The following is a 12,061-nucleotide window of genomic DNA, read 5'->3' on the forward strand; positions in this document are numbered from 1 at the left end:
AGATTGCTATCTTAAGGTCAGTTACATAACCTTGACATTTTGCCTAGGCTTAATAACCCATAGCCACTGATATACTCTTCTTCAAGGATAATATCCAGTTAATAGTTTATTTTCTTTCTTTCTTTTTTCTAATCTACATCCTGTGTGGTTGCATGGGAAACATACAGACACACAAACACACACACAGAAATATATATGTATGCGTACATACAAAATCTATATGTGTGTATATGTATACATAAAGCTAAATATATGTATATACACATAGACACACAATACATGTATATGTACTGCATTTTCCTTATTTATGAAATTGATTCATATTATGCAGACTTTTTGTACCTTGATTTTATTTTTTTTTTCAGTGGTTGCATGGGTTTTCTTTGTGGATATTTATTGTGTCCAGTTGTTTTTGTTTTTTGTTTTGTTCTTAAAAATTGTACCACTGGCATACTCTCATGATGATATTCTGAATTTTTACAATCATATTAAAGAAGGAAAGTCCTAGAAGTAACATTCTGTATTGAGGAGTGTGTATATTTAACATTTGGAACATATTAGCAATTCATACCCCAACATATTAGCAGCAGTTCTACTTTTCTTGAATCTGTACCTTTACCAGACCTTAAAATTTACTTTTCTCTATTATGATTTTTATCATTTTACAAGGAGTGCAGATGTACAGCTTTTCATATGTATATTACATCTCTGTCTTCATTGTTCTGTGAAATTCTTTTTCATACGTTAGATATGAATGTCCAAATTTCAAACTTTTCTCTGGATTGGTTAGCATTCTAAAAATGTCATCTTATTTTTTTTTCCTTTTAAGAAGAAAGGTTTTTTTAAAAAAAGATTGATTGATTGATTGATTGATTGATTGATTGAAGCATAAGAGAGAGAACAAAAGCACAAGCTGGGGGAGAGGGAGAGGGAAAAGCAAGGTTCCCTGCTGAGCAGGGATCCCAGTGCGGGACTCGATTCTAGAACCCTGGGATCAGGACGTGAGCCAAAGTCATAACTTAACCAACTGAGCCACCTAGCCCCTAAAAATGTCATTTCTGAGGGTATTTTTTATCTGGAATTTCTGGAAGAGGAACCTGCTAGCCCTTGCTGCCTCTTCAAGAGCTGTGTGTCCAGGGAATATTAAAGTTGACAACTTGCTGCCTGGTTGAGATGCCCTGTGATATTTCCCTTGGGGCAAACGTTTTCTTAAGGGGTCATCTCTATAGATTTTCCCAAAGGCTCCTGAACTTCATAAGATATCATAGTCAAAGGTGAGACCAAAGCTTACTAACTATAAAGAGTGAAATGCTCACAAATTTCTCTTGTTAAACCCAGTAATTACTTGGCAAAGGCTGAAGGAATGGTGGAGAGCCAAGGGCAGGTACTCTGAATCAATATCCTTGTAATTCTGAGAATGTTCTGAGGTTCATCCAATCATTCTTTATTGAATCCCTACTATTTGTAGTTCGGCTACTGATTAATTTCTTGTGTGCATAAAATGTCTATTGAATAAAAAAAAAACATTTGTGTTTTTGCCTGTCAGGCACAGTGTGCCATGGATATATATTGAAACAAGAAGATATACTTAAAATTCTAAAGTGAAGAACCGTCCTAGATGGATCTTATCTAAGCAGAGAGAGTTTGGGGGGAGGTTGGAGACCATTGGTGTGTGGGAAATGGGTTACAAATGATGTCTCTATTGTTCTGCTGATCCGGTGGACAAATTACTGGCAAGTGTTCAGTAACCTTTCAATATCTAGCTATAGTGTTACAGGCCGTCCTCTCATAACGTCCTCCAGCTCAACTCTGTGCATGTGGTTTCCCACAGTACTCAAAGGCGGAAAGGCATCCTGTGACTGCATTGGAGAAAATGATGGAGTCAAGTTTTGCCGGCCCCCAGTCATTCCCAGAGGTCCCTTCTCCTGACAGAGGAAACCAGTCTGTCAAACACCACAGGTACAGGTAGCTGCTCATGGTGGGCATGGGCACGTTCACACTGTGTATAAGGCTGGGCAACACGTGCCAACGGATGGCAACCTGGTTCGGGAGAGATGATTGTTCTTGCTCCCCCTATAGTTCTCCATGGAGTGGACGCTCAAGCAGCTCACAGCAAGTCAACCAAAGATAACAGCAGGCAGCAATGCCCCTGTAGGAAGCCTGAAGGAACTAACAACACCCATCAAAGCTTCAGACACAGACCAGTGAAGGAAACAATTGCATTCTGAAAAGCTATTAAAAATATGATTTTTCCTAGCCTGCCTTATCACCGTCTGCAAATTTAATGACTAATTCTTCCCTAGGCAGTTGATGTGACATGCTCCAGGTCTTCCAACATGGTTCTTACACACACAAAAAAAACTTTTCAGAGGGAGGAAGCTCGGCAGGTCTTCTTGGGTTTATAGGATCTGTCATCTGGGGTGGCACTCTTTTGCAGGCTGACCATATGAATTGGCTCTCTGGGGGAGAAAGCCAAAAAAATAAGGTTATCTTCCAAATGTCCTAACATTCTGAAGCCAAGCAAGGTCTTCAGTATCATCAAGTCACATGCTACATTTCTTATACAGGAATCGGAAACTCCAAAAATGCACTCTTTGTTCTAAACCAAGTGCCAAAATTTGGGACTGATGCTATGTTTATACGCATCTGAATGTAATACTCTCAATCTTTGTGGAAGTGGTGCAGTGATTTAAGCATCCTTTTCTTAGGGAGAAGTACATTATTTCTAAATTTTATAAATATATATATATTTATATATATAAAAAGATCAAAATTCAAAGAAAAGGATAAGGTACAAAATAGTAGTTGTCACTTATTGTGGTGAGCATTGAGTAATGTATAGAATCATAGAATCTTTATGTTGTATCCTTGAAACTAACATAACATTGCAGATTAGCTATACTTTAAAAAAAAAAAAAAAACAACCCAGTTGTTCCCAACAGTGACAGATAAATATTGCTGACCCTTGGTTTTCACATATCTAGGCAATGTTTTGAAAACGTCCATGACAGAAACATGCAATATACAAGGAAACTACCTTCTTCCTCTACTCTAAATCCCTAAAAAAAGGATTTCCTTGATGCTGGCCACATTTACTGGGAGCTTTTCAGTCTGTCTCAATACTAAACCTCATTATTGGATGATTTTTTTTTTCACATTCTACGTGAGTAGAGACTGAGATACCAAAAATTTGTTAAGTTTTTTTAAATAGGTTTAAATATTTCCAACTTGGAATTGAAATATGTTTGCCTATTGGATTCTTGCTTTAGTTATGAACTATAAGCTTTGGTTTATATCAATTGAGGCATTTACAGATATTTCCCTGTTAAGAAAGCATTTTAGTTCCTGGATCTAATGGAAGTTATTTAATTAGGAAAATACGTCTAAGATTACTAGCCTTTTATAAGACGGATATTTTCTCCAAAACCACATTTTCTCCTGCTGATTATAACACATGTTGAGGTGGTGTCCCATCCAGTCAGGTAAAATAATTCTGTATAATGTTACCCTAGGACTATATTATGCCATCAATATCTTAAAGTTGTAAATAAAAAAAGAATTGCAGTTTCTAATGTATTTAAGCTGCAAATACCCTACTACTCCTAGTTGGTTGACTTACCCCTGTCTTAATCTTGGCTTCAACTGGGTTTCCAGGAACCACTCACAAATTAAATAAGGGCGTCTTTAAGAGATCTGTCTTTCTGTTTGGTTCAATGACAATACAGTATTAGTTGGCATACATTGTGTCCCGATAGATAGGCAAGGGTTGATTTACAAAGCACTTTTAGAACTTTGTAAATTATAGTTTAATATATCATAGCTTTTGTTTTGTAAAACATGCAGTAGACTTAAATGTTTTCATGATTGATAACCTGGTCACTGATTTATATATCCTGCAAACTGCTCCATAACTTCCCGAATGCCACTGGGTTAGAAGGCTTGAATAGTTGATTGATCAATAGGCACAGAACTGTTTTGTTTTGTTTTTTAAGATAGGTCACTAGTTCATCGTGGAAGCTTTTGTGGTTGTGACAGTTTGGCCAGCTATGAATAATTAATTTCTCTTTGTGCACTGCAAACATGACTTATTTGGATAACTCATTATAACAAAGCTATGAATTCAAAGCCATTATTTCTCATGTGTAGTTCAAAGGGGGAAAAAATCCTCTTTCTTTTTAAAGAAAAATCTACTACGTCACACTTATTACATTACATTTTAGCAACATAACTCTCCTACAGACAGCATATATGTGGGGTTTTTAGAGTGAAATAAGACCAGGGTTGTCAGTGATTACCTGGAGCCTTTGAGTTGTCAGGTGTAGCGGAGGAACCAGGGCAACCCTACTACGTGCCAAGCTCCATGCATAATTTCTCTCTTTTAGCCCCATAGCCGTCCTATGAAAATACTTAACCATGATGCCAAGACCTTTCTTTGGCACCTCTCCTACTCATATTTAGTCTTTACCTTTTTTCTGCCTTGCCCTGTGCACTGAAAGAGAAGAAGGCTCTTTCTTGTCTGCTGTCAGTACAAGGCACGGGCAGGAGATGGAAGGCTGGGAGGAGACTGAAGCCCTGGCCTGTCTGCCCCCTCCCTCCCTGCTTGCCTCAGCTGTGTCCCTTGTCCTTCTTCCTGGGACCACAGTGCCTGACAGTGGTCCTTTCCTTACAACTCCCCTTCTCTCTCCATTCTAGTAGCTTCCCCCCACCCCTTGTCCCTTCAGATACAGGGACAGAAACAGCTCCCTATTGTTACTTACCCTGACATACAGTAGTGCCCCATGCTGACTTTTTTTTCCCCTCAAACACTGAAGACACCTTTGTAAATAGTAAAATCTTCCCAGTGACCTAAATTAGAATACCATCTCTTTCCCTTCAGGACTCTGACTGATAGAAATACTTCCCTCAGTGTCATGCTGTTAGTAATGTACAGGCCTGAGATGCACCCCCACATGCAGCTAATTCTAAGCCTGAGTACCCCCCACAGACTCCATAATAGCTCCTAAATAATACAGATAGAAGCTAGAAGGGAGGGGGGAGGGAATAGCTATTAGAACTCTTTAAACTTGTTGCCTTGGTGACCTAACTAGAGGTCGCATGTTGTCAACATACGGGAAACATTATGATAAAGAAAAAGGTATAATATTGCAGCATATGACCTCGTGTTTGCACAAACTCAGGAAGTTAATGTTGGCTCGAAGAAGGTAAAATGTGATCGTTCACTTTGCCCAAACCAGGAACGTGTCTACTGACACACAAATGTCAGGTTCTCAAACTCTGATCTTAAATAATATTTGAGATGTTTTGTTTTATATCTACTAAGCAGAAATAACAGTAATGTTGCCAGGGAGAAAGTTACTGAACTCCAAATAATGTAGTGATGTGGGTACAATTACTTTGGGAGACTGGTCCCTTTAGAACTTGGTAGGTCTGCTGAAATTCTGGAAATGTTTTTCCTCTTTCTCTGTATGGCTTCATTGGTATTTTTAGAGTTAAGTGAGAACACAGCAAAAGATTCTAACTTCACCTGTTATCTGAACACTGCAGGGCAAGTTTGGTCACTTAAACCTGCATCCCATGGAAGGTCTACGTAAGAACAGAGTTCTCCTTACTGGTCCCCATGGCTGTAGGGTACATTCAGTGGGGTGGAGATGGAAATGGGTATGGAATAGTTAACAGGTCAAATTAGCAACTGATTATTATCGTCTAGTCCTTTGGCTTAGCATATTCTATGTAGGAATCCCAATCTCACCTCAGATATATCCCATTTATGCCTTTTGCCCTTTGATGGCATCTGAAAACATATGGTTATTTGGGTATTTGGATGTTTGAGTCAAATAAAATATGCAATCAGATGTTTATGAAAAGCAAATTCAAATGGAAACCTATGTAGTTTCTCAAAACTGATGAAAGTTTGAGATAGTGAACTGAGAATTTAGCACCTGTGTTAAGGAGAGAATGCCAACTCAAATGAGGTTTATTTATTCTACGCTAACATACGTGAACTCTTCCGCCACGAATCTCTTCAGAGTTTCTGTTTTAGTTTTTATCAGTGTCTAATAACAAAGCTATTTTTAAAATTTTTATTAGAGAGATAACTCCTCTATCCTGGAAGATAAGGGTCATGGAGAATCAGGAGCTTGGGAATCCTTAAGCCCACTTCTTATCTTTGGCTGGGAAGCTGCGATGGTTTCAGTCCATTGTGCTCCAAACTAGAGAGAGAGCCAGAAACATGGCAACTTCTCGGTCTCAGTACCTGCCTGCAAAGGTGAATGGATTCGACAACTTCTGGTCTCCTCCGAGCAGCTATTCTACGGTTAGGGATGGAGGGCCCAACCTAGAACGTTCAGTACCTGAAGTGAAAAGGCAGTGTTTGAAGTGTAAGCAGCCACATATAAGGTTCTTGCTAGGATCAATCTGTTGGTTTTCTTTCATCCCAGCAGGAGTCTCTCCTCTTGCTGCAGCCCAGGGCAAAGGAGTGGTATGCTCCATAGGAATACCTTCAGGAGAACACCCCCCTCGCCCCGAAGTAGGCTGGGTGGCATCGTGGGACCAGCGTATCAGCAACTTGAGGAATCCAGGATCCCAGACCAGGATACGATACCTTGTCAAGGGTAGGTCTTAAAAGCGATGGAATTTAGGGAGGGTGTCATTAATGCTCCAAGTTTAAATTGAGTTGTAATGTTCCTGGGGGTTTGGTTCATTGATTTTTGCCATTAATAGTCTGTTTATGCTTACTTCCATCTCTGTTCCACAAAAGGTAGACTAACTTAAAAGAATGGAGATAATGAAAATAGGCATTATGGAAATGTTAGAAAAATAACACTAGAGAGTAAGTAAGTGTGTACATTTATCTAGGCAGTATGTTATATGGTTGTTAAAGCTACTGGGAATTTGTCTTTTTTTTTTTTTAATTTCTTAAGAGGACTAACGTATTCCTTCATTCTTGGGTTTGAAAAGAAAATTACTCAATTTTCTAATCAACATTGTGGGCAATACCCTCCACAGTAACCTGTAATGTATTTATATATAGTATCTGCTTCTGTCCTGGGTGTTCTTGAATGTGTCTAGTCAATGTTGACAGCATATTGTCAAAGTACAACTTGCTGACAGATCTTCAGGTTCATTTATGGTGTAGGGGTGGAAAGATGGGCTTTGGACACCAGGGCTGCCGTTCATTCTTGCAGGACAAAAGGTGCCCTTTCCTCCCACCAGACACAGACCCTCCTGGGCCCCATGGCATAGTGAGTGGAGTAAGATGAATTTTAGCCCCCATTCACCTAATTGGCATAAATTGCCCAGTAAAACATGGTAGCCCTTACTTCAGTGGACTGGATTTTAAATCTCATCTTTGAAAAAATTTTATCTTCTGAACTTAAATTTTCTCATGTATAAATTAGGCAAAATAATACCACCTTCCTAAGGGTCGTTGGGCAGATTTTTAAAAATTATAAAATAAATTGTATTTATACAGGCTTGTACCTGACACGTAGTAAGCAGAGAAGTAGTCTGGAGGAACTGTTTACTGTCCCAGGAACTATTGTCACAGGAACTGTCAGAGAACTATTAATTTCAAGAGCAATGCAGTCAAGGTTTACTCCAGAAATTTCCAAAATCAGTTCCTTCATCCAAGCCAGGTTCTTGTTGCATCTGCTTTTTTATCACTCTGGATAAGGCAGGCCCAGTTCCTATGCTGCTTTGGCCTGGATGATCCTTCCAGACTGTACCAAACTGAGGGCCAAAGCAGATAGGAGACGTCTATCTCAGAGCCTTACCTTTTCCGTTTCTTCTTGGCAAGATACATATACAGCAGTGCCTCCTCCTCTGACAAAACTCAGCAGTAGATTTTGTTAGAAAGACATTTGTAATTTTGAAGCAATTCCAAAAGGAGTGTAAAATACCTTTGGTACAGACCTGGGGTGACAGTTTGCAAATTCAACATAACAGCCAAGTTCTCCAAAACGCATAATGCAAATCAAGAAGCAGTTTGCACTTCTCTTTGCATTATATCTAGAAAAGGGGCTTGCATTTAGCCCCAGATTATAATTAATCACGTTTCATAATGACTTTCCTCTTAAAACACTAAGCACTGACCGTGATTCTTAAATCACTAATAATGTCTGTTACTTAGGAATATATATATGGGTGAGAATGAGTGAGGAGAAATCAAGTTCAGAGATTCTGTGAGTGGGGAGAGAACCCAGCCCATGCTCTCTTTTCATTGGTCACCATTATGGAGCTCATCCCCGATGTCCCAGGTAGAGGGTTGCTCTGAGCGCATGCCCGGCATAGGCTTGAACCACACGTACATGGATCTTCAGAGGCTCAGAGATTTCCATGCATGTTCAGGCACTGCTCTGTCTTTTACCTCCTGGGAGACTTACACTTACTGTCTGCATAGTGGTTTTGTTTTGGTTCAATCATCATCGAGTTTGGAATATTCTCTCCAGCTGGCCGGCCACGTGTATTTTCCTGTGTGTGATATGCATCCGATGTTGATAAATGGTGACTCTAAGTCACTGTGTGCTCAGCCCAATGAATCTCGGGGAGCAATCTCATTCTCAGTTCTTGAAAACAGCTATTTTCCACTCCTGGGGGACTGACCGTCTCTCTGGACTAGAAATGGGATTGGTAATAGAATTTCGCAGCTAAAGGCCCTCTTCAAATCTGGCCCTAGCCCGGAGGGGGAGTGAATGAATTTACCAGAGCTATCAGCCATCTGCTGCTTGTTTATCAAGCGTGTGGGCGCTGTCTGCTAGTTAGGCTCCTGGTGTATATGACTTCCCTCCTTAGCACTTACTTCAGCCCGGCTTGAACCCAGCACGTATCGTAGAGTGGTCTGATGAAAGAATGAGGCGCAGAGGAGATTCTTCAGGAGCCTTATCCCGGATCGATGGGCCTGGGACAACCACAGAAATGGCTTACGGAGCTCTGAACTAGGTTTTGTCAGGCAAACCAAACCAACGTATTCATATGCTAGACACAAAGAGATGGGATCACAGAAGTAGACTGCCACCTTCAACATAGAGGGGATCCGAACTGTACTGAACACCTACCTCACTTAGCTAGACTTAAGGGATCCTTGAGGAATTTTAAAAATGAATACACTAAGGATAGCAAAGTTGAAGTGGCTAACCCAAGTTGTCATAGCCCAAGTAAAAGAACTGAGATTGAATACTAGCCTTTCATAAGGAACCACTAAGCTAGGAAAGAAATGTGAGGAAAATCACATTCGTGGATGATGATGTGTAAATGGAATCACTAAGGGTATGGCTCCCAGGAAAAAATGGACTTCTTGTTTAGTCAGTTGATTCCAATGCTGTGCAACACCAGGAGCTGAGGCTTGGAGTCCCCCCTGCAGAAACAGGACAAATTCCTTGGCCTGACCCCTTAATCGCTGGGCACCAAACCAAGTGCCTTAACTGTTGGAATTTCTCATCTTGAGAAGGATGTTTTGGCTCCCATAGTTCTCAAATGAAATGCACCAGTGATTTCTTTGGTGAGAAATCAGAGGAAGGGCACTCAACTGGTGTTTTATAGTCAACAAATGACAAGTTCGAGGATCAAACTTGTGAGTCAGTGACTCTTAAGGGGACACAGAACTCTGAAGTGGCTTTGAATCCAGAACCACATTAGAAATTTAGCGCTCGCTTAAATTTCTGGAGAATAGGATGTAGTAGCTTCTACTTAAATACCAGGGTTGGGACCCTCACAGCAACTCTGTGAAGGAAGAGAGGACTCTGGTTGAATCACACAGAGGCATTACTGCAGTTCTTCCCCAGAGGAAACCCCCTAGGTCAGTATTCCCACCTGGCTGTTTTAACTAACGAAACATTTAAGTGAGGCTGCCATTTGTCTAAGATTCCAGACCTTGTAATGGCAATGAGACTTAAAAATCATGTCTGATATAAAACAAAATCACATTTTGGAGAGTGATAATTGTTTGAGGTGCATTTCCATGTTCAGGTGACATTCTGGATTTGAGTTCCTGTCAGCCATGTGTCCCATACCTGTCAAGGTGACACATAAGTTGATTGAAATTCCTCTTTATCACTCAAGTCCACAATTCAGAAGACTGCCCCAGGTTTGGTTTGAATTGCCTGTGATTACTTCCTGGTCATCCACTGTCATCACAAAGCTACAATTTATTAAGTCCTCTGAGATATTTACACCTTTACCCAACAGTTTCATAAGCAATGTTTAGAGGCATGTGTAAGACTGTGCACTTGTCACCATCACATTTCAACCTGTTAGAATCTTTCCACTGATCCATGTGGAATATAATTTTAACCCATTTATATTTTTTGGCTCTGTGCCATTGGGGAACACGATAAGCAGACACCCTGTATCTTCATACATATTAGTGATGCTAACTGGATGGTGCTGAGGACAGAGCACAAAGCCTTGATATCTGCCCCCCTTTTTTCTTGTTGAAATCAAGTCATTGATCAGAAACTTTAGGGTCAGATTTTCAGCCATAGAACACACTTAAGTGAAAGGAGTAAGATCCCGCAGGGAGTTTCCTTGCGCACAGCTATTCAATTAGATTGTAATTAGAAAAAAAGATTATACAGCCCTAAAAAGGTGTTCTAGTGCACCGTGGGATGCCCACTCTTTTCTGGCTTTGACAGGAAGAATTACAATAAGACAATTCGGGATTAACTTGTTCCTCTGCTGCATACCAAAGGTATAATTTGAGAGAAGTCAGTTGAGTGCCCCTTAATGTAGTTTATTCATCCACCGCATGGTAATAATAATAAATAAGCCACAGGTTTTTAAAAAATTAAATGAGGCAATTAGACATAAGCATGCTTTTTAAAAACATTTTGCAAATGTCAGCTGTTATTATTATGTTTGAAATGGACATTAACTGGGATGTAAAGGGAGCACTTACCTTGAAGATTTGTTCGTGTAGTCATGCATCCGCTCGATTGGGATTTATTGACTGCCGATGCTGTACTAAGCACAGCTACAAAGACACCTAAATGTGAGCCTCATCTTTTCTCTCCGTCTGGTGGAAAGACAGACCCCTGAGTTGCTCTGATTGTGTCCTTGAAATAAAGACTCCTATTTAGTATGCAAGACGGTTCATTGCAAGTATTTTTTTCCATTTATGGACGTGATTGTTATTTACATCCTAATGCAAGACAAGGGGAAGACAACCTATTAGATGGAGGGCGGATATGTTTAGATTGTGCTATATTATAATAGTTTAAATCAAACATTCAAATTAAGGACAGATCACTGAGAGGATAGAGACTCCTGTTCAAGACCCCAGACCACGTTGTTAGGAATCCACAGCACACCTGTCCCACCCTCTGATGCTGGGAAATTCACCAGCACTGGCCAGGCAGTGGGAGGGCTAGCCAGATCTTGGCATGTTCCAATGACTTGGAATGGCACCATGGTGGCTGTGCAGCAACAAACTGCCTTTTTTTTGGCTCCAGAAACCACTTGGGGGAAGTTGCCCTCTTGGTTGAGCCCCAATGGACCTCACTTTGTGTTCCTCCCTGGGGAGGACTTGTAGGCCCCCCCGTTCCCATCTGTAGGCCCAGCAGCCTGGCAACGAGACGGTTTCTACAGAGTAGAGAGCCGATGAAAATTGCATTCGGTTCCCCCAAAGTCAGTGGGAAGCAGAAAAACTCAGGGGACGATAGCACCTTGATGCTTCATGTCGGGCTTCCTTCCCAACGAATGTGGCCGCGAGTCTACAGACTAAACCCCGGGCTGAGAGGGTGGTCACATGTATGGAATGGAGTAATGCCATTATGGGTTTCCTGTTTGTCACTACGGAAGGGCCACACTTACCTGCTCAATCCCCATTTACTTTGTATTCTAGGATAGAGGTCAGGAAGACTATACCCCACCTGCCTATACAGCTGTGGTGTGTTGAAAGATCCCTGGACTTCAAGTAAGAAGATCTGGGTTTGAGTCTCAGTCTGTCACTTATTTTCTGTGTGACCTTGGGCAAGTCACTTCACCTCTCTGAGCTTCAGTTTACTTCTCTGTTTAACTGGGAGCGTATTATCCGTCTCATGGGGTTGCTGTGAGAATTCAGTGAGAT

At 40.7% G+C, this 12,061-nt stretch overlaps 1 protein-coding gene and 1 long non-coding RNA gene across 9 annotated transcripts in view; one reads left to right on the forward strand and one right to left on the reverse strand.

Annotated features, from left to right (window-relative positions):
- The window catches only part of NRG3 (neuregulin 3), a 1,055,421-nt gene that overhangs the window by 1,024,998 nt on the left and 18,362 nt on the right, over positions 1 to 12,061 (forward strand). For 3 of the 8 annotated variants that reach the window (XM_077895218.1, XM_077895215.1, XM_077895217.1), the window contains 3 exons: positions 1,832 to 1,959; positions 6,438 to 6,611; positions 11,837 to 11,908. In XM_077895218.1, the coding sequence (XP_077751344.1) occupies positions 1,832 to 1,959; positions 6,438 to 6,611; positions 11,837 to 11,908 (374 nt within the window). The remainder of the gene's footprint in view (positions 1 to 1,831; positions 1,960 to 6,437; positions 6,612 to 11,836; positions 11,909 to 12,061) is intronic. The other 5 variants (XM_077895219.1, XM_077895221.1, XM_077895220.1 and 2 more) reach the window with 3 other exon arrangements.
- Positions 313 to 5,032, reverse strand: LOC144312474 (uncharacterized). Its single transcript, XR_013377962.1, has 3 exons — positions 4,758 to 5,032; positions 4,296 to 4,395; positions 313 to 2,459 (listed from the first exon to the last, which is right to left on the reverse strand). It is a non-coding gene; the product is annotated as an uncharacterized LOC144312474 (long non-coding RNA).

The sequence above is a fragment of the Canis aureus genome, chromosome 4 (genome assembly GCF_053574225.1).
Source record: "Canis aureus isolate CA01 chromosome 4, VMU_Caureus_v.1.0, whole genome shotgun sequence".
Taxonomy (NCBI): domain Eukaryota; kingdom Metazoa; phylum Chordata; class Mammalia; order Carnivora; family Canidae; genus Canis; species Canis aureus.